The sequence below is a fragment of the Galeopterus variegatus genome, unplaced genomic scaffold (assembly GCF_000696425.1).
Source record: "Galeopterus variegatus unplaced genomic scaffold, G_variegatus-3.0.2 Scaffold349, whole genome shotgun sequence".
In the NCBI taxonomy this organism is placed as follows: Eukaryota; Metazoa; Chordata; class Mammalia; order Dermoptera; family Cynocephalidae; genus Galeopterus; species Galeopterus variegatus.
This window is the reverse complement of record NW_007726460.1, coordinates 633,669-655,801: the sequence shown is the minus strand read 5'-3', so window position 1 is coordinate 655,801 and position 22,133 is coordinate 633,669. Positions and strand designations below refer to the sequence as shown.

The 22,133-nt window shown below is 38.9% G+C and overlaps 1 protein-coding gene across 1 annotated transcript in view; it reads right to left on the bottom strand.

Moving 5' to 3' along the window:
* Nucleotides 1-207: 207 nt before the first annotated feature.
* The window catches only part of IRAK3 (interleukin-1 receptor-associated kinase 3), a 37,725-nt gene continuing 15,799 nt past the window's right edge, over nt 208-22,133 (bottom strand). Inside the window, exons 7-12 of the mRNA XM_008567833.1 lie at nt 18,075-18,189; nt 17,152-17,270; nt 5,162-5,360; nt 4,830-4,892; nt 4,579-4,743; nt 208-2,824 (exon numbers count right to left, since the gene is read on the bottom strand). Of these exons, the coding sequence (XP_008566055.1) occupies nt 2,348-2,824; nt 4,579-4,743; nt 4,830-4,892; nt 5,162-5,360; nt 17,152-17,270; nt 18,075-18,189 (1,138 nt within the window). The 3' untranslated portion in view covers nt 208-2,347. The remainder of the gene's footprint in view (nt 2,825-4,578; nt 4,744-4,829; nt 4,893-5,161; nt 5,361-17,151; nt 17,271-18,074; nt 18,190-22,133) is intronic.

Sequence of the window (22,133 nt, the reverse complement as noted above, 5' to 3'; positions counted from 1 at the left end):
TTAACAACCCTTTGCTGAAGGTATTAGGGGATCCAGAGTCAAAGTAAAAAACAGTTTAACATGGAGTCAATTCTTGATGATCTCTTGTGAATTATTAGTGGCAACTTCACACAATTCCAGGCTAATATTCCCAATTCAGACTACACCTTTAAGATAAGCTAAATCAGCCTCAGAATGAACTGCAACACATAAGCCAAATACCAAAGACTTTTGCCAATTCCTTTAATTAACATGTATAATCAAGAGTTGCCAGACTAGGAGACAAGTCACAAGAACTAAAGTTACATGAAGTCCAGCTCAACCCTTTCCCCTACTAGTCTTCACACACGGGCAGTTTAGGAACATTGTGAATATGTATGGGATGATCATATGGGGACGACAGCACTGGGCAGCCAGGTACTTTGCAGACCAGCCTGTGAACAGGGACTCTCCCAACTGCTTACCTGGCGCCTATATTACACCTTTCAATCAGACTAAGGCTTAATGTGTTTTTAAGTTCATTTTATGCCTTTTTGGAGAATCGTAACTCTGTTTTTGACCTTGTCTATAAGCCTGACCCTGATTTCAGATGACTTCCTTCTTTAATTAGTTGTTCTTGAACCTGGACTCAATCTGAATATGACTGGAGTCCACATTCAAGAACATACTGGCTCAAAATACTGACTCTCAAAAAAAAAAAAAAAAGGCAAGGCATGGGCTGGGCCCATTCCTCTGATGCACAGAAGCTAGGGGTCTATCCTTTCATTACAAGCTTCCTGGAGGAGGAGATTTTGTACATCCTCTGGAAATTCAAATGTTGCTATCCATCATCATACAGTCATTAGCTCTACTTCATTAATTTACTCAGCAATGTTTATTATAGCTGAATTTTTTTATTATGTTGGCTCATAGACATAATTTAATTCAACTTAATTTATAAGGAAACATCTTCTCTGTGTATAACATGCTAGGCCCTGAAGAGATGGCCCCTGAGTGGGCCCAGCGCAACTCAGGATCCCCACAGGAGAGAAGCAGGAGAGTCAGAGTAAGGGAAAGAGGTGACAAGGAAGGAGTGGAGGGGAGGGGTGTGTGTGTGGATTTGGAGATGCTACATTGCTGGCTTTGAAGATGGAGGAAGGGGCTATGAGCCAAGGAATGCAGGTGGCCTCTAGAAGCTAGAAAAGGCAAGGCAACAGGTTCTCCTTTAGAGCCTTCAGAGGAATGCCAAAGACTTTTGACCACTAGAAACATAAAATAATTAACTTATATTACTTTAAGCTACTAAATTTATGATAATTTATTATAGTAAAATAGAAAATACAGGGAGTTTACAGTCTAGTAAGAGAGATAAGATGACACAAGTAACTTTGATATAATTCAGAAAGTGAAAAGCATAAAAGAGAAATACAAAGAAACTTCTACGGAAATGCTGATAAAGTGAGTACTTCTGGGTATAGAGATCAGGGAAGCTTCCCGGAGGATGGCAGTTTTGCACAGTCCTGACAAATAAGTAAAACTCTGAAAGGGGGAGAACCAGGAAACAGAAGGAGTAAAGGCAGAGAGCTGGGAGGTGCAGAACCAAACAAAAATGATCACCCATTTTCTCAGGAACAAAAATGACTTGATTAAAATGGTACACATTCTATTCAGTATATAACAGTATACAATAGACCTCTAAGTTTGTAAACAAACAAACAAAAAAATGTAATAATAGTCAACAACTTCATTATATGTGGTAAACTATCCTAAAAGTTTAAATATAGAAATACAGATCTTGAGGGCAGGAATTCCTCCCTCGACACAGAGCATGTCGTAGCTAAGGCTGAACCTGGCTAATTTTGGACAGGCAGGCTTGACAAGGATAAAGAGAAAAATACAAAGGGCCAATCAAAATAAAAAGGCAATTCTTTAAAAAGGTGTCTAGTAACACAAATTAGGCATTTCCTACAATCCTCACAAGCAAGCTAAACCAAACAACAGAATCCAACTGAATGTACTCAGCAGCTGGTGGCTCTGAGGACTCACACTGAGGATCATAAGAAGACATTAGAATCCAGTCCCTTTTCAGTAGGCTTTGATTGTTTTGTTTGGCTGAAGTCAGAACCCATGATCCTGAATAATTCTAAATGGCTCTAATTTAGCCTGGGTTTGATCATGAGGCAATTATCTTAATAAAACAAATTTTTAAGCCACTCCTGTTTTGGGTGTTGAGAAGGAAGGAATGGAATTGTCCAGATGTTTTATCTGCATTACCCAAATTCACTATTGATCATTTTCTTGGTATTGCTTATGGAGACAATGTTTTTGCAAGGTGATACCTATATTGAGGTGCCTCAGCAACACTTGCTTTTTTATCCTCTGGTGCAATTTATTCCTTTTTGTATTGTTCGTACTCATTCCAGGAAAATATGGAAGAACAGCTGGTCTCCACTGGCCTGCTCCTGTAAGAATGTCCTGGAGCTTCTAAAGAAGGGTCTATATTCACCCTGTAGGCCTTTAAGTCTTGGGATGGAACTACATGTTTTGGGAACCAACTTTCTTCACAGGAAGAACTGGGCATGTTGCAAGCATCCTCATTTCTCTTGCTCCCTGCCTTTCTTTCCAAGCCCAGAAATGTAACCTCAGACTGGCTGCATTCAAAAGGAATATTCCGAGTCATTCCATCTTTCCTCAAATCTTTATCATGAGGCAGTGAATGATTATTCTGGCTTTCGTCATCTTCCACAGGAATACTTGGTACATTATCCAAGAAAAGAGGAGAAGGACACCTGAAGGACTTTAGTGACGTGGGAGGATCTTCAGCAAAATGTAAGCTGGCTTGAGTACTTTCAAGAGTATTTAGGACCTAGTTAACAAAGAAGCAAATGAACATGGAGTTAAGTTTGAGTAACTTTTCCTTTCATTTTTTTTCTCTCTACCTACTAAAAGAATCTTTTTTCATTTTTGTGAAACAAGTTCAACTACAGAATTTTGAATGAGAAGGGATCTTAAAGATTAGCTAAGGAATAAAATAAATTGCACAGAATTAAATACAAAAACACCTGACTTTAGCCCTAGATTTTCTGCAAACTAGCTTTGTGACCTCAGATGAGTCTCTTTAAATTTTTTACTTCAACCATAATATGTGGAGGATTGGAAGGCAGTGCGGGAATGGTGGACTCAATCTTTAGTTCTTAAATACTAGAATGACCTAGGGGAGATTTCTTAAAGTACGGATTGCTTGGCCCTAACCTAGAGATTGTCATTCAAAAAATAAGCATATGAGGGCCCAGGAATCTGTATTTTAAAGCTTTCCAGTTGATTTGGGTGTGCAGCCAGATTTGAGAACCCTTGGCTTAATATAACATAACATGCCTTTGCGTGAGTACACACATAATTTTTAAAAATACATAGAAGTTTACAATTTACAAAATACTTTCACTATATTATCTCATTTAATCTGCACAAACATTATTATTCTCATTTTATAGAACATAAAGCTGACAATCAGAAAAAGGAGTCCCTACAGTGCATCACTAGCCTGTAAGGAGCAAACACATTGTTTGATCCCAGATCTCCTGGCTCCCAATTCCAGTCCCTGCACTACACATCTCAAAGCCCTTTCCTGGACCCAGGATTCCACGCAGCCCTTACTGGTAGTGTTGAGCCTAGACTACAGCTCTTCTGACTCCCAGGCCAGTGCTCTTTATATTCTGATTATGTCAACTTCTTGTTTAAAACCCTTCCATGGCTCTATGATAGATTCAGGATAAAATCCAAACTCCTAGAATGGACTTCCTGTCCCTCTATCACCTGGAACTTTCTATTATTTTAACCACTCCAGCCTTTCCTCTACTCCCACACCACTTCCATGATGCTGAACTACCTGTAGTCTTACTGCCATAGCTCCGTCACCTTAGAGCCTTTGAAGGTGCTGATTCCTCTGCCTAGAATGTCCTTCTGTTCTTATTACTGCCTACATCCAACCTGTTCTTCAAATCATAGTTAAACTGTTACCTCTATGAAGAAGCCTCCTTGAGGGCCCAGTATTCCAACTCTATAGTCCCATATTAGCCTGGGCTTCCATCTATCATTATGCTTATATTGCTAAACTGAAATTGCATGTTTGATCTGACTTCTCCTCTGGACTGTCGGCTTGAGGGTAGTTGCTGTATCTTGACCACTGTTGTATCTCCAGAACCCAATACAAAGTCTGGCATGTACACAGCAGGCATTAAATATGTACTTGTTTTGCAAATAAACAAATAAATTAATGGATAATTCTATGGGCAGATGAAAAAACTAAAACATAAATAAGGGAAATATATGCTGCATTTATAATACCCCAAATCTCTTAATGAAAGGTGAATCAACTACTCACTTATGTCCTTTCATTAATTTTTTTGTGGTGCCTTAGTTTCACCCAGAAATGACCTCTACCAGAGTACCAAATGATGTGACCTTTTGACTTGGAAAAGCTATTCATTTGGCTGGAATTCTCTGTTGGAGGCTCAATTTGTCTCATCAATAAAGAATTTACTTAGATACACAACTTAACCCATTTTGATTTACTGTGGTTCCATGGGCTCAGTTCTAAAAAAAAAAAATGTATATACGCACTTCATTCATTGAAGGTCTTAATTTTGCCCGTGTTGCAGCACACTGGCCTGCCAAAGAGAACAGTTTAGCGGAGAAATTTCGAGGACAGGGATGTACTTTCTCATCTAGAAATGAAAGACATGAATCAAGGCCTCTCTTCTCCATCAACTCCATAAGGAGATCCCGCTAGGAAGAAAAGGAAACAACCTTATCATAACAACATAATCGGAAAAATGACCAAGAGATAGGTGCCAAAGGAAGACAATTCTTACCAGTTGAATATGTTTTGGATCATCTAACACCACTCTACGACCTGTCAGAACTTCCATTATTACCTACAAGGAACATAGCGAATGTCAGCTATTCATGTTAAATATATAACACATGATATATTGTAACTATTAACCATGACAATGAATACAGTTAATTCTAATTAATGACTTTATATTTTATTATTTGCTTGATGACACAAAATTAATACATAAAATGAGTAACAGGAAATCAATAAATATAAAAGTTAAAGCTCTTAAAAAAAATTCTTAAAATTTAAAACATTCTTGGCAATAAACTCTCCTCCAGTGTTAAACTGGTAGTTGGTACTTACAATTCCAAAGCTGTAGACATCTGTTGTAATGGAAAGTTTTCCCTGTCTGATATATTCTTCTGGCATGTACCACAGATGTTTACTGCTGCTGCTCGTCATATTTATGGTGGAATTCTGATGTTCTAGGTGGGGTCGGAAGTGTGCCATGGCAAAGTCAGTTAGTTTGGGTTGAAACTGATCATCCAAAAGTATGTTTGCACTAAAATTGTGATCAAGAACAAACAAACCATCATAAAGGCATTTCAATGAAAAAACATCATGGCAAGCTCACCTTCTTCATATCTGGTTAATTTAAAATATTGATAAAATAAAGCCAAACACAAATTTCTACAAACTGGAGAACTTTTTTTCATCTTTCTTAAAGTATAAATCCAAATTTTGTATAAAATGTACAACAAAAACCTGACCTAAGAACAGTGGGCATTTCAAATTTAAAGATACGTATACGGATTTGGTGGATAGAGCTGATGCTTTGTCAACAGGAAAAACTAAAGTTAACCTTGTGCTCTTCTTACACTTAATGAGAACATGAACTGAGTTTTAATCAGCTAATAATTGTCTGTTATGTGCACAGAGCCATGCTGTGGAATGCTTGGCTTATCATCACAGAGCCACTAACCAGGAATGATTTGAGGAATCTTTTGTACCTCCTGCTTTAATGATATTCCCACCCCATGGTTCCATCTCAATGGCTTTTTGTTGTCTTTGAGTCTTATTTAAACATAAATATCTGCAGAGGCAAAAGCAAAGGGTTTATTGTCAGTTTAAGTGGTTGTCACATAAAAACCTTAATAATCACTTGACATCTTGGCTGAGAGTAAGCACCAGCTTACTTTTACCTTCAAAGGGCTGTCACAGCAGGGATGGGAAAGGGTAAGCCAAGAGGGAGATGCATCTCACATGGTGACTGCTGGCAGTTCACTTCCCCCTGTAAGCCTCAATGCCCTGTTTGCTCACATGTGTAATGAGAAAAACAGAACTTATAGGACTGATACAGGAATACAAAGTGTGTGGTTTACAGCACGGCACAAGGTAACGCTCAATAATGGTAGCTAAGATAAAGATTAGTAGTCAATCATAAGAGTGCAGATTGATATGGATAGAGGAGGTGGGTTGGCCAAGAGAAAGTCACCTACTTCTCAGTTTTGCTGAGGGCTATTCAGAGCTTGCTTTTTGTCCCTTTAAATCAAAGCATCTAATCCTAGGCCTGCCCATCCAAAATGCCAAATAGTATATTAGCAGTACTACACACTATTATTAAAAGTGGTAACAGCTGCTGGATAACAAGAAACTCTTAATCCTGAACAAATATCGGATCATACAAAAGCTCCAGAAGTCCCTGTTGCCCCTGTACCAGTAGGCTAACAGGCAGGCCCTAGTTACACAGGGCTGAATTGCAGGTGTTATTACTATCCAAAGGATTCAGAGTCCTACTTCTGTTTAGAGTATTTGGGGCAAACAGTTCATTATTTGAAGCTAAGACCTCAAGAATTCTAGTCCAGACTTAGTCTGGGACTGAGCTGACAACAGACCAAATGAAGGGACCCTCCAGGGTCCTTTAAGGATAGAGGAAGATACACATTAAACTTTATTTCACTCCTCCCTCCTCTCAGGATGGCAAGAGAACTGTAAAATCCAAAGAGCCCACCTTATGCATAAGCCTTAGGGCCCCTTACCTGTTGTGTGATCTTTGCAGCTATGGGGAGAAAGTCAGAGAGGCCTGGTTTCCAAGACTTGTGTCAATGAGCACAGTCCTCATTTTTCTCCTAGCCTAGTCTTTTCTCTACAGCCAGCTTGGGTCTCACACAGCCCCATCTATGTCACTCCTCACCCACTCTTTCATTTTCTCCTTTGGAGAACAATGTTGACTATCCTGACATACCTCAGAAGATGAAGAACAGACTAGAAAAATCAGATCCAACTTTCTCCCCAGACATTTAGTTCTTCCATAGCTGTACACTTCACTTGATCAGATCAAGTCTGAGGCTTCTGGAGATGCCCTGATTGTTTCAGAGTGCAGGGATATTTTAATGCAGGAGTTTGCCAGTTGTGCCAGGAGGTGAGACGGGAAGAAAGGCTCACTAACTCTTGTTGTCAAGGCCCAAGCTTCTGCCCTCCAGCTTCTGCCACACTGAAAGCCACTTCTGCAGGCCCCCACTACATTTCATCAGTGGGGACAGGGGGCAAATAGAAAAATCTCTGAACGCCAGATTTAAAGCTAAACACCTAACCCTCTTCTTCCTCCATTCTGCCTCTAAAGAACGTATAAAATCACAATTTACAATGCCAGAACCATGAGAATGCAAGAGCTGAATTTGTGAAACACTTAAGAATCCCTGAACCTGGGCTAGCCAGTTAGCTCAGTTGGTTAGAGCATGGTACTGATAACAGCAAGGTCCAGGGTTTGATGCCTGTGCTGGTCAGCCACCAACAAAACAAAACAAAACAAAACAAAACAAAAAGAATCCCCGAATCTTTTCTAAGTACAAAAGAAAAAAAAAAAAAAAAAGCAACAACAAAAAAACGCACAATGGAATCCATTTATTTGATCCTCAGCAACACTGGTGGGAAGGTTTCAGCAATTGTAGAGTCATACTTCTGCAAAAGTTAGGCAGAGGAGATCTGAGCACCCACAAACAATGGTTACAAAATAAATCCTACAGAGGACTTGGGACAGTGAGAGGCCATCAATAAGATGTGAAACTATTCTAGGGCACTGCATTTACACTTTGAATAATGATATTTGGTGAAAAGACAAGCTGCTTTCCAGCAGACTTTACTGTATAACATAAATTTTGAGTCCAGTGATTTACTCTGTTCTAAGTCAAGGTTAATGGTAGCTGAGGAAGAAGGATGCTCTGTTTTAGGAAGGTGGAAATGGCAAAAAAAACCCTTCAACAATCAATTTCTACCCTAATTCTTTCCCCTGCTTCAACCTTAAATAGTATGTACAAACATAAGTGCCTTCAGCTACCATACAGGTCATCTGAATAAGTTTATCCTCTGGGGTGAAGGTAGACTGGCAAATAAAGACAGCATAAAATAACTAAAATCATAACAACATGATGTAAAATGGCAGCATGCTAGCTATTATGGCCACCAAGGAGATGATAGAAAACATCTTTGGTTCATACCACTGGTATGTGGTGTTTGTACAACCTATTTTTTCTACTCTTTACCATAAGGCTACTTACTGTAACAGAGTGGCTATCACCACTGTAGATAATTTTTTTAGCAGAAGGACCCTTGATTGTACACTGAGGAAGTGGGGAGAATCCTACATAGGTGGTGAGTTTGTATCCTGACTCTGGGGATGTCACTTAATCTCTTTATAAGTAGGGATCTCTAAGACAATTTTTAGGGGGGACCTGAATCTCTCAAACAAATGCTTCTTTGTAGTGAGAATTACTTTCTTTGCTCACAGCTTTGACTCCTAATTTAGTTGAAGCCCTTGGGCCTAAAACATAAAACAAGATGACACACCTAGATTATAACACAGGATTTGAATTTCAGTGCAAATACCATGTTTAACATGTAAGAGCATGATTGGTTTTTAAAGATATGCATTTTTAAAGGAGGTTATTGGTGCCCAGTAGCCCAGTTCCTCAGCACCTGGCAACTCTCAGAAAAAGTCAGAACTCCACTGAATTGGCTACAGAAATAAAGATGATCCAACTGGCCACTCTGTGACAGCCTGAGGCAACAGGATACACGTGCTGCTGCCTGTGTCAGGGCTGTTGCAACACTGAGACACCCTTTACCAGATGTCCTGCCTCCCCTCACCAGATGAGGCAAGACTAGTTTCCCCAAGAATCCGCAGGTTACTGGAAAAGTTGCACATACCCTCCAACCTTGATTCCCCTGTCGGATTATAGAGCTTTCTTCTTCCCCGTTGAACCTAGGCAGGTCTTAGAGAGAGTATTAAAGCTTGTTTTTGCTTTATTCATGGCTTATGAGTTTAGGCTCTCCGTGTAAAAGCCCAGTCAATAAAAGGTGTTCCTCCATTAAATGAAAAACTTTGAGTCTAACCAAACTAGCACAACCTCCCTGAGCCTCAGTTTCATAGTAGGTAAAACGATCTGACAATGCCTTCCTCACCTGGTTCTTACAGGAATCGGATGAGAAAACATTAGAGCTCCTGACACACAAAGAGGGCCTCAAAATGTGCCTTAAAGAATGTAGGCTAGCCATTGTCCATCCTATACCAATTACCTGACCTTAAAATCCCATGAGGCTTGCTTGGATATCTCTGGAAGATGTTGAAGGACACTAATTTAAGTATCAAAGTACAGGAGGTTTCAGGATGACCCTGAAGATCTGATGACCCTTGACTTAGTTGAATTTCAAAATAGTTCTAGAGAAGTTGTGAACAAACATAACTGACAGAATATTTCTAGATATTTTAAGACAATGGAGAGAGAGAGAGAGAGAGAAAACTGTTTAGCATGTATTATGCATGCATGTATATATCTATGTGTGTAATAAATGAACTCTGGGGTTTAGATACAGTGTTGGCAAATAGAACTAATAGGGGAAATTTTGTGTAATATTTAATTGTTTTGGCATCCCTTAGAAAAAAATGAACATATTTGGATATTTTAGAAGAGGAAAGGCACTGGGGGAAATAGGAAAGTCTGAGGAAAAAGAATTGTTTATACCTAAAATGCTTCTGAAAGATAAAAATACTGTAGTTTGTTTTTGGGGGGGAGGGAGAGGGAGAAGGAGAAGACTGGTTAACAAACAACTGAAGCCAAACTGATTTTGCATTCCCTGAAGGCTTTGTCATCCCTATCAAACACTAACTGGAGCCCAACCTTGCCAGCCAGAGGCACATTAAGTGACTGAGGGAGGAACATAAACATCAGGTCTAGGCCTAAAGGCAGGGGGAGCTTGGCTCCTCAGGCAAGGGTGTCCTGGTTGCTGGAAGGGGCCAATCTCTGGCTCCCGACTCCCTCTTCCTAACCAGTCAGTCTTTCTAGACCCTTACCAGGGAAATTCTCTAGGCACTTGCTCACTCCAACCTGACACCTCTGATCAATTTCCATTTTTAAAAAATTCATTTTTAGGGCCGGCCCGTGGTGCACTTGGGAGAGTGCAGTGCTGGTAGCGCAGAGGCTGCTGTTAGGATCCTATATAGGGATGGCCGGTGCGCTCACTGGCTGAGTGTGTTATGGACCACACCGTGCCGAGGGTTGAGATCCCCTTACCGGTCAAAAAAAAAAAAATTCATTTTTAAGTATAGACTTCTTCCTTCCTTTCTTTTCTAGACCCTAGACCACCTCCCTTGTATGAAAGACTTTCACATGGCAGGAGAAAAATGGCAGTACTGATTAAAGAACATGGTTTTATAGCAAACATTAGAAATGTTCACCAAGATTATCTCCTTGCTTTGGAAACATTAGCAGGAATGAATGTCTGGAATCAAAAATGCTGTGGATAAAATGCACTTCAATTTAAAATCATTCATAAATGTGAAAACAATTAAGCTCACGAAGGGATAGGATGGAAATAACAAGGAGGTTTACTGCTTTCAAATGCTTTAAAGTGGTCCTGTAATTCAAACACATCTTCATTTCCCAAATAAAAATGTGAGGGTCTTTTGCCAAGAACACAGAGTGCAACTCTTCAAGATTCTTTTTTTTAAATCCTTTCCTCCTCAAATTCCACCATCTGGAAATGAATTTTGTTTTTATAACATTCTTTTGAAGAGTTCAAATTACTAAGACATTTTTGGGCTAAATAAACCACGAGACTTCTTGAAAATACCTTCAAAATGTGGGCTCTGCTTCCTCCCGTGGGTGTTCCTTGGCCACGTCCTTGACAGTTTCTTCCTTAGAAAGCCATTCACTCTCACTGCGTGAACAAGCCAAGACTGCAAATGCAGGTCCCCAGGCCCAATCTCCCCTTCAGAGTCTGCTGCCTACTGCCATTTTCACTAAGAGTCCAATGTCAACATTTTCAAATCTATGTACTCTAGTTATACTCTCCTCTCCTTCCCTATTTCACTGTCTCTGCCGATGAGGCCAACATGCTCCCAGTAATCTCAGACCTTTAATTCCCTAAGAACAGCATGATTGTTGGACTCACACATGACTCTTTCCTCCCCTTCCCCATCTACAGCCATGTGACAGAGGCAAGTTACTAACCTCTGTAAGCCTTGGTTTCTCCTCTGTCAAACTGAGACAATAACATTAATATTAAACTCAGTGTTGTTGGGAGGATTAACAACAAATGATTCATGGGCATTTATGTCAGGTGTAAAGTCCTTTGGCTTTCACTGAGCTCCCTAATCTGTCTCCAGCCTATTAGCTACCCTTAATGTATTAGTACTTACCAGTGCAGTCAGGACGAACTGCTTATTGCTGTCTCGGGGTTTTCTTTATGCTGTTCCCCTTATCTTGACAGCATTGCCCACTTCCTTATTTATATCCATATCCTCTATGCAGCCATAATATTCACTTCCTTCATGTTCACACCCACCTATTCTGAATTCCAGTGTCCCTCCTTTCTCCCAGTTCCTACTATACAGCCTGAACCATACTATTTGGCACTTATGCAGTGACCACCTGATGATGTTTACATGCATAATGTTGAGTCTATAGAAGATACCAAGTAAATATTTGTTGATATAATCAATTTGTTAAGAGGATTTGAAACCATAAGTAGCCTCAGACCGCTCAGCACATGAATGGCAAATACATGACCCAAATGTTGCGAAAACATCCTCCCATATTCTTGGCTGACATCACAAATTGAGTTCAGAAAGCACTTACCCTAGGTTCCCTTTCAGCACTGCACTTGGGAACATGAAATATGAAACAAAACTGTTGCTGTACTATATACAGCAATGGCTTCTTTTTCAGATGACCTAAATAAGGCCCACATGGTTGACATGATTTGTTCTATGCAATAATATCTCAATGGAAGAGCTAAAACCAGGACTAAAACCTAGCCCTCCAATTTCCCTGTTGGGTGCTCTTTCGATTTACTACAGCTAATTGAAAGAAACATCTTTGTATCCAGCTACTTATAAAAGATTAAGAAACTGTTGATTACAGAGAGAAATAAAATAAACGTTTATCTCTTTTTTTTTTTAGCTGTATATGGAAAATTCCAGTGGCAAAATAAACTCATGGTCAAGTCACAAGATTTTAGCTCAATATAAAAGAAGTTCTAATAATTAGAGCAGTATCCAAATGGAGCAGGACTCCCATCAGTGCTGGGCAGTCCATGACAGCAAGAGTCTAAGGACAGGTTAGATGAAGAGGCAAGTCTCACATTAGGTGGGAATAATTACAACTTATGGCTAGGCCTTTCCACAAAAATTCAGCCATTAAAAAATAGCCCATCCAAATAAAGCCTTGTTGATATTTTCGTTTTACTTTTAATCTTTTTTTAATGCATGAATTTGTAGTTCTATGAAGTTATAAATACACACTGTATACTACTTCAATGTGGGTTTTCCTACTTCATCTCACTTTACACACATTGTTCCAAGTTATTTCACACTATTAAAAACATTATTTAATAACATCAAATGCTTTAGGATAAAATCTTCTGTGACTCATCAGTCTGAAGCTCAGATACAGAAAAGAAAATAAAGCTGGCGATATTTTACATTTTTCACTCCTTTATCAAAAACAGATCCTTGTCTTACTACTCATTGAAAAGGTCATTGTTTAACATGGATTTTGAGATGTCCTTTTTGGAGCCAATTACCAGGGCTGTACAATAAAATGGCATCCCTCCTAGAAGCTGTCTTTCCTTAAAAAGATTTAGAAAATTAATATGACAAAGGCAGAAGAGACAGGGATTTCAGACCTTCCTAAAAGCACTGGGCTACACAAACAAGGACCAAGAATCAGGGAGGCCCAGGTTTAAGGCAACGTGGAGGATTCATTTAAGACACTGGGGAGAGTAATCTAGGTCAGCCAACTCACGTTTGGCTGAGGCTGCTGGGACTGAATGTCATTACCATCTGACAGATGTTCAGTGGCCTGAATGAAATGAGTTGGTCTCATTCCAATTTCTAGAGAGCAGGTGTGCATACCACCAAACAAGAGGGGGAAAAGCTACGGTTATGGTTGGCACTAATTAACATCCTTGCTGGCAGGCTCAGCACAAAGGCTGAAAGTTCAATGGCTGTGGAAGGGGCTGATTTGCTCTGGAACAGACAGGGACACACTGATAAGCCCTTGTGAAACAACAATTCTCAGACAAATGCCCACAGCCCCAGAACTCCACACCCTGACACATGGCTGGTTGGGTACAGTCTATGTGTAGGTTATGTCTGAATCCTCAGACTCTTAGGAAAGCCCAGAATCCATCAGCAGTAGCCCCTACACCAACTAAGAAGTAAAATATGTGGCTAGCTGCATTTCCAGTTCAAGTCCTGCCTCTTCCATAATATTCTCCTTGTCTCTGATCAGATCTCCTTTGCTACTCTGTATCTTTATTCCCCTTTGGGTATTCTGACTAGCAGAATAGGGATTCTCACGTGAGTTGAGCACATCAAGTCAAGTACCTGGGATACTGGCCTGGAAGAACTAACTTCCTTTTAAGTTGTGAGACTACCTAAGAGACTCCAGAACCTTTCTGTACCCCAGACAAGCCTCAGAGGCCCTCACTAGAGTCTAGCTTATCAAACCTAGTTCCTCAGCCTAGTTAGTGTTCAAGACCCCATCCAATCCCTTACCCAGCACATTCCTTATTCTTCTCCAGTCTCATCTTACTTTCATCTCCAACCCTGTCCTTGCCTCTCCAACCAACCAATATTTCTTGCTTTTGTTATACACTTGCAATTCTTTACTCTGTTCCCTTGAACAAATTATTGCCCCCATCAGGAATATTCTCTCCCTTCTTTCAACCAATCCACTGCCATGACCCATTTCCTCCAAGACGTGACTTGGAACTCTCTACTGAGAGAAAGCCATCTTAGACCAACTATGCACTGGGCATATTTAGTACTACATTAAATATTTCTGATTATTTATTTTAATTTTTTGTTGTTGAAACATAATTGATTGTACATATCTGTGGGATACAGCATTGAATATCAATACCTGTGTGCAATATGTGATGCTCAAAATAGGATAATTACCATATTCAATATTATACACTATATATTTTTTGCTTGTGGTATCTCTTTGAAGGTCAGGTTGAGCATTCAAAGACAAGACTATTTCCATCAATGTATCCCCACTGTGGTTTAACACAATGCTCTGCGCATAAACAATGTTCCACAAATATTTGTGAACTAAAATGCATGTGATTCTCAGAAGTGATGTTTCTTAAAAAAGAGCTTAGCTATGGGTCCACTTTTCAAACACAATATATTGACAGTGGAGATAAATAAAAGAGTGACAAATAAAAAGACTGAATTGCCACCACATCGCTTAGTCTGTCACTGCCACTCCTCCCACTTCTTGACCAATTGTGACAGGAGTTACCAGTGGATGAATGCATACTCTTTGCTAAGCACCATATACACTTTAAGTCATTTAACCCTAAGAGATAGAAGCTATTATTCTATCATTTACATTTTTCAGAGGAAAAATCTTTAGGTTTTTAGAGAACTTAAGCAATCTTCTCAGAATCACATTTTAAGTACAAGGTCTGCTTTAGAAACCAGGTCTCTCTGATTTAAACATTAGGGGATACTGAGCTAAGAGACAAGGATGGGAGGATGGTGAGGAGGAAAGTATGTGAAAAAGAAAGATCCCTGGGTCACATTTTTCGGAGGTCTGTCCTGCTGAATCTTCCTCTGTAACTGCGGTGGCTGCCACGGTGAACCTCCCCTTCCCTCCCCCAATGCCCAGCTCCCTCCTCAGGTCTCTGAGAGGCTCTTGCTCCCCAGCAGGGAGGGATGGCTGATGGTGGCTCACCGCTGAGCCCCAATCTGGGAACTGTCCTTGGCAGAAAGGAGCTGCCTCACCCAGGTTACAGCCCCGCTCCAGGGCGGGTCAGACACAGTGGTGCCTAACTTCAGGATATCTTTGAAGGGCCCTCCCAACTTCAGTGCTCCCTTATGGCATTGGCTGGGGCCTCTATTACAATAACCAGCTCAACCTCTCAAACTGCCCAGTTCTGCCTTCCTCCTTCCCTCCCTTATGTGTTGTTCCTGAGAGGTCTCCCCAAAAAATCCGCTGGCAAATCACTGCCTCTGAGCCTATTTCCTGCAAATCTGCTTGAAGACACTAATCCATAGTGAGAATGTGGAAACCAGGGCCCACAGCCTGTGCTCTCACCTAACGCCGGAAGAGACATGCCAGAGGGGCACATCCAAATCTCCTCACCCATTATTAGTTATGAAAAGTATTAGGAAGCAGGTGGAGCCTGCATCTGCCTCCCTCCCCACCTTGATGTCCCCTTTGCTCCAGCAAGTGACCCTCCCTGTCCTCCACTCCCATCAAGAACAAGAACCTGGACATCCTCTCTCTTCTCTCCCTTCTCTCCTATCAAACTCTGCCTTCAGAAATGGATTTGACAAACTCAGCCACACAAAAGGAAACTTAATATCATTAGTGTATTATTGTTTGAGATTTAAAATAAATTCATGCTTACTTTAAGTTTAAACCAAAGAATGAATAAGTGTAGTAAAATTCTAGGTATTTTACTCACTCAGTACCACATATATTTGAACATCTACTGTGCTCAGTGCTGGTTGCAAGCTGGGTAGACGAGGGATTGTTTTAGGTTGGAAGTGGCCACCTCAGCACTTTGGAACCGACTCCAGTGGATAACTCCACCAACCCCTGAGACCTCCACTGCCCCCCTCTATGTTCAGGTCCCATTAGGGTGCATCATTTTATTTGTTTTGTTTTTTTTTTTTGTTTGTTTTGTTTTTTTGTGACTGGTAAGGGGATCGCAACCCTTGGTGTGGTGTCGCCCACACCGCGCTCAGCCAGTGAGCGCACTGGCCATTCCTATATAGGATCCGAACCTGTGGACTAAGCACTCCCAGCGCCGCTGCGCTCCCAGTGCCGCAGCGCTCCCAGTGCCGCACTCTCCCAAATGAGCCACGGGGTCGGCCCAGGGTGCATCATTTTATGCTGATTATGTGAAGCCCCTAGCAGTTGATGGATTACCACACTGCAACAGGAGCAGATGTCTGTGTGTAGTTCCACTAGCTTCCCCAGGACTAGGTTGTTCCACTTGCTTCCCCAGGACTAAGTAAAAATATAGTCTTTTCATATGGAGTTCATTTTGCCGGAAAAACAAACAAGCAATCAGCCCCTCTTCGGCTCAAGTAAAAAGCATGCTAAAAGCTTTTTTCAAGATACTAGGAAATGGTTCAGAAGAGGCAGCAACCTTTTCAATTCAGGCTTCCCTGACATTTAGCAAAGGTATATTTATGTACTTTTGGACAGGTTCAAGAAGAAATATGGAAGACATTGCTTCTAATTTTCTCATGTCTCATAAATGAACACTGGTGTTGCTGCTTGGCCTGTCACAAATTAATATATAAAGTTATGAGGTAGCAAGCTCAGTGGGATGAGGAAGACACTGGTGACTCAAGCACAAAGAATTCTAGTTGCTATCTACTACTGTTATCTTGCTAGGAATTCCCATAAAAGTCACTTAAAGTTTCCTTAAACTGCAGTTTTTTTAAAACGTGAGATTAATACAGATTCATTTCACAGTCTGCTATCAGGTATAATTAATAAAATACACGTAACTGTCTATTCTACATCGTTCATTAATAATTTCCAAAGACAATATAAACTCTCCCTTTGGCAAGATAAATGTAGCACTTTAGATTTGGTAGACATGGGCCGGCCTGTGGCTCACTCAGGAGAGTGCAGTGCTGATAGATTTGGTAGACATATTTTCTCTAATAAAAATGTAAGATTTTAAATAGATTAGATGAGAGTTCTTAGCACACACATATATACCAGGTGAACTACAGACAGAAAATGGTGTGAAGTAGAACTCACCTGTGATGATAAAAGGGGCTTTCAGGTATAACCTAAAGCTCTGGGATCATTTACCTTGATATGCTGCCACAGACGACGGAGCACGGCTCAGTGTTGTGCAAGTACTGGACGGCTTTAGCTATTCCTATTAATACACCGATTCGAGTGTGCCAAGAGAGGGGGGCTGTGTTACCCTAAAAAGACAACAGCAGTTGGTTTGGTTGCATTTTCTGAGTATTCATTACATAGAAGTATGTCAGAATAGAAGCAAATGGCAAGGTGGGGTAAGGTGGGTGAATCAACATTTTGGTTTGCCACAAACTATTTTTAATTTCAGATGGGTTTCCTTCTACTACTGATGATGGTTCTAGGTCTCTTTAGAGATGATAGAAATATCCAATAACTTTTAATATTAGCTTAATCAAAACATGGTTAGTAAGGTAACACTGTTTAAAAGTTCATTAAACAAGATTCTTAAGTTACTTGTGGTATAATAGTGTGAGTAATTGAAAATAATCTGCTTTTATTCTCATCATAACTAAAACTTAACCTATTTGGAATCAATTTTTAAACTTACACTTCAAAAACATCTTATGAGAAATCATGGCACTTATTCAACTTCCTCAAGGAGTCTGTATCACTTTTATGCCTATCCTTTGTACTGAATGGTAGTTTGTATAAAATTATATAAATTAAAATTATATGAGAGATAAGGATAGTTGATGTAAATTCACTGGAGGTACAGAATCAATAAAGAATAAGGAGCCAGCAAGTCTTTTGGTAACCATGTTGCATAAAACACAATAACGCAGATATTTACACCATCTTCTAAAACTAAGAAATTAATTCATGGAAAAGTCCTGTACTTCCTTGGGAAACTCATTCTTGGCTATCTCCTCATGTCCCATCTCCTCTCCCAACTCTCTCAGCTAGTTTCAGCAGCTCCCCCAGGACTTCAGAGGGTCAGAGGACAATGCAAAATGATAGATATGACTTACTACACACTGTAATCTGTCAAAAAGTGTTCCATTTCTCATATATGGATAAACAAGACAGATCTTCTCAGTCTCTGTAAAATATGCAGCCAACTCAAGTATATTTGGATGATGAAACCTTGAAATAAAAGATTTTCAAAGTTGTCAAATTGTTTATTCAAATAGGAAATGAACAACACTCTGGTTTGGGTGTTGTAAGGTGGGATAGGGAATATGTCTAAAGCAGAATATAAACTTAGTCAAGAGAGAGTTAATTTCATTGGACACATGGCATAGTTTTGCTTTCCAAATTGGATTAAAGAATTCTAACAAATACTAGTAATAGTTTTTGATTAACTATGATCATATAAAAATAAATAAAATATCTAAATATAAGACATAAAATTTAAGAAAGCAAAGATTTCTTAAGATTGGGATGCTGGGAACTTTACAAAAAATAGACAATGCTCTTTGATATTAACTTATTTTTATCAATATGAAACACAATATGACTTACTTATTAAAAAAGATAATGCAACTGAAATTGTTCATTTGATTGATTTAACTGTACAAACTGTAAGTAAAGTCACCAAAACATAAGAGTAGAGAAGACTATTTTCATTCATCCATTTATTGAGAACTACTATGTCAGGTACTGTGCTAGGTACCAGTTCCACAGCTGAAAAGAGACATCAATGTCTTCAGAAAGCTTGTATTGCTATCTAAAACCCACATGACTAATAACGTTGGATGTTGAAAAACATACCATTGATTTTAAATCACAGATTTCTATGTCAGTGTAGTGTACATTTTTCAGGCTCCTTTCCTCATAGTCATTTATAAGCTTATTAATAAAAATTCTATTCCTTAAATGTATGTGTCATTGCCATGAAGACTAATGGAACCCAGATAACAATTAAGAAATATAAAACATGTGAATGTGAAGTCAGTTTAATTCAACAATTACTTATTGAATACCTACTATATCCTGGGCATGCTTGGTGATATTAAAAATAAATAAAGTTGTTAAAAAAGGTTCTCTTTATAAAGGCCTACTATTCATTTCTTTAGTAGTGAAACTTTCCTATAAACTCACACACAACATATATATATATGTGTGTGTGTGTGTGTGTGTGTGTGTATAGTGTGTGTGTGTATATATATATATGTATGTATATAAATACCTTCTGATTCCATTTACTCCTCTTACTTCAAGGAAGGAAGTATGTCCGTATGTCTGTATGTGTGTGTGTGTACATACGTATATGAGTACACATACATAAACACACGAAGACCATTATTTTTAAATACGTCAATAACTTTTTTGATATAAGATCCCTACACCTATTATGATTCAGACCATATCTATAAAATGAAAAGCAGTGACTAAAAAGAAATTGAGATGGTATATTTAGCTGCTTAAATAGTTCATCTATATCACTGGCTGGCTGATTCTCCTGTAACTTAAAATAATTCAAAGAGAGACAAATCTTTTGGAAGGCATAGATAACAGACATCATATAGAAACAGCCATGGCCTGGTGCTCTGCTCTCTTGCTAACAGGGTAGTAATGACCATTTGCTTATTTTAAAATATTAATGATCAAGCAGAGAAATGGATGCTCTAGAAGTTAGCAAGGTACGGAACATGGAGATGCCATGGACAAAGATGGGTGGTTTTGAGCCTATGGACCCATGCCACCCTCTTTTCCCTAAAAATTTTTAAATAAGTAGGATTTTAGATATAGATCTGAAGGTCAGCAGATTGAATACCTTTTAAAATCAATTCCACAGGCATTTCTAAGTGCCTCCTGCAGCCAAGATGATGCAAGGCACAATGGTGTGGCAGAGCAGACAGACTTGGGTGACAGACAAACCTGGGTTTGAATTTCTGGTCTTTTTATCAGCTGTGTGAACTTGGGCAAGTTATTGCATTTCTCTGAGCCTGTTTCTTCAACTGTAAGCAGTAACTGAAAAGGTTAGCAGTAACTGAAAAGTCCTGAGTAGGTACTTCCTGGGGTTCTTATGAAAATTAAATAAAAGGTTAAACACTGCCAAGTGCCAGGTCCTCAAAAATTATTAGCTTCTCTTTTCTTGGGAAAAGAAAAAAAAAGGAATCAGAGGCTTCTAATGAGTTTTTAACTCTGTTTAAGGTAATTCCCTTAATATTAAACTAAAAAGACTCACCCTTCAGGCCTCAGTTTAGATGTTACTTCTTCCAAGAAGCCCATTCTGCAACCCATCCCTCAAATCACCATCTCCTCCTCCCCGTCTCCCTCTTCTCTGTTTTGTGTCTTTCCTCTTTTTTTACTTAATCAGTTTACTGAAATTGCTTGTTTACTTATGTACTTCTCTCCCAATCCCACTTCAGACTGTATATTCTAAAGAAGGCTGCACTTGCCTTAGTCGTACCTAAATATCCGAGAAGAGGGAGATTAAAGATGATTTAGGAAATAAGGTGCATCTTGTAGAAAAGGCAGGATCTAACTCAGTTTTCTCATCTGCAAAATGGGATAGTAGCAGAATTTATCTCATAGGACTGTTGTGAGGATTAACATTAACACACATAATGTACTTGGAATAGTGCCTAACATTAAGCAAATATTAGCCTAATATTGTATGATAGCATAATATCATAAAGTTGTTGATCCTCCCTAAATTAATCTATAAAGTCAATGTAATTCCATTAAAAAACATCAACAAGATTAAAAAAAAGACAAACTGCTCTTTGTAGTTCACATGGAAACCACCTCACCAGATAAACCAAATGGACCAGATATAAGTGTAAAAATAAAACCATAAAAGTACTACGAAAAAAATGGGAGAATTATTTTGTAACCTCATAGTGGGGAAGCCTTTTAAAGTATGATACAAAACCCAGAATCCGTGAAAGAAAACATAGTTAAATTCAGCTATATTAAAATATTTCTACATGGCAAAAACTAGAATAAGCAAAGACAAAATGACAATCTGGTAAAAAATTATTTGCATCTCATAACGATAAAATTAGGCTAATTTTCTATAATATATAAGGCATTCCTTCAAACAATTATAAAAAGACCAACAGCCTAGTTAAAAAAATGGGCCAAGGATATTATCAGATATTTCATAGAAAAAGAAATGTGTCTCTTAAACGTATGAAGAGATTGAAGAGATTATTAATCTCAGGAAAAAAAAACTGAAACTACACTGAGATCTCTCTCTTTTTTGTAGAGGGCTCAAATAAATAAAATGATACATGAAAGAGGAAACATTATAACTGATACCACAAAAATACAAGGGATCATACGATACTACTAAGAACAATTATATGCCAACAAATTGAATAACTTACAAGCAACAGATCAATTCCTAGAAATGTATAACCTACCAAGACTGAGTCATGAAAAAGAAGAAAATCTGAACAGACCAATAATGATTAAAGACACTGATTTAGTGATCAAAAACTACCCAACCAAAAAAAAAGCCCAGGACTAGATGGCTTCAAGGGTGAATCCGACCAAGCATTTAAAGAAGCATTAACGCCAATCCTTCTTGAACTCTTCTAAAAAACTGAGGAGTGGGGAATACTTCTAAACTCATTTTACTAGGCTAACATTACCCTCAAAGCAAAGCTAGATAAGAACATTGCAAGAAAAGAAAGTTACAGGCCAATATTCCTGATGAATATAGATGTAAAATTCCTCAACAAAATAGTAGCAAACTGAATTCAACAGCATGTTAAAAGGATCATAAACCATGATCAAGTGGGATTTATCCCTGGGATACAAAAGTGACACATGCAAATTAATAAATGATACACCACATTAACAGACTTAAAAATAAAAATCATAGGATCATCTTAACAAATGCAGAAAAAGCATTTGAAAAAATTCAACATGATTTTATGATAAAAACTCTCAACAAATTAGGTATATAAGAAATGTACCTCAACATAATAAAGGTCATATATGACAAGAGCACAGCTAACATCATACTAAACGGTGAAAAGCTGAAAGCTTTTCCTCTAAGATCAGTAACAAGGCAAGGGTGCCCACTCTCACCACTTCTACTCAGCATAGTGCTGGAAGTCCTAGCCAGAGAA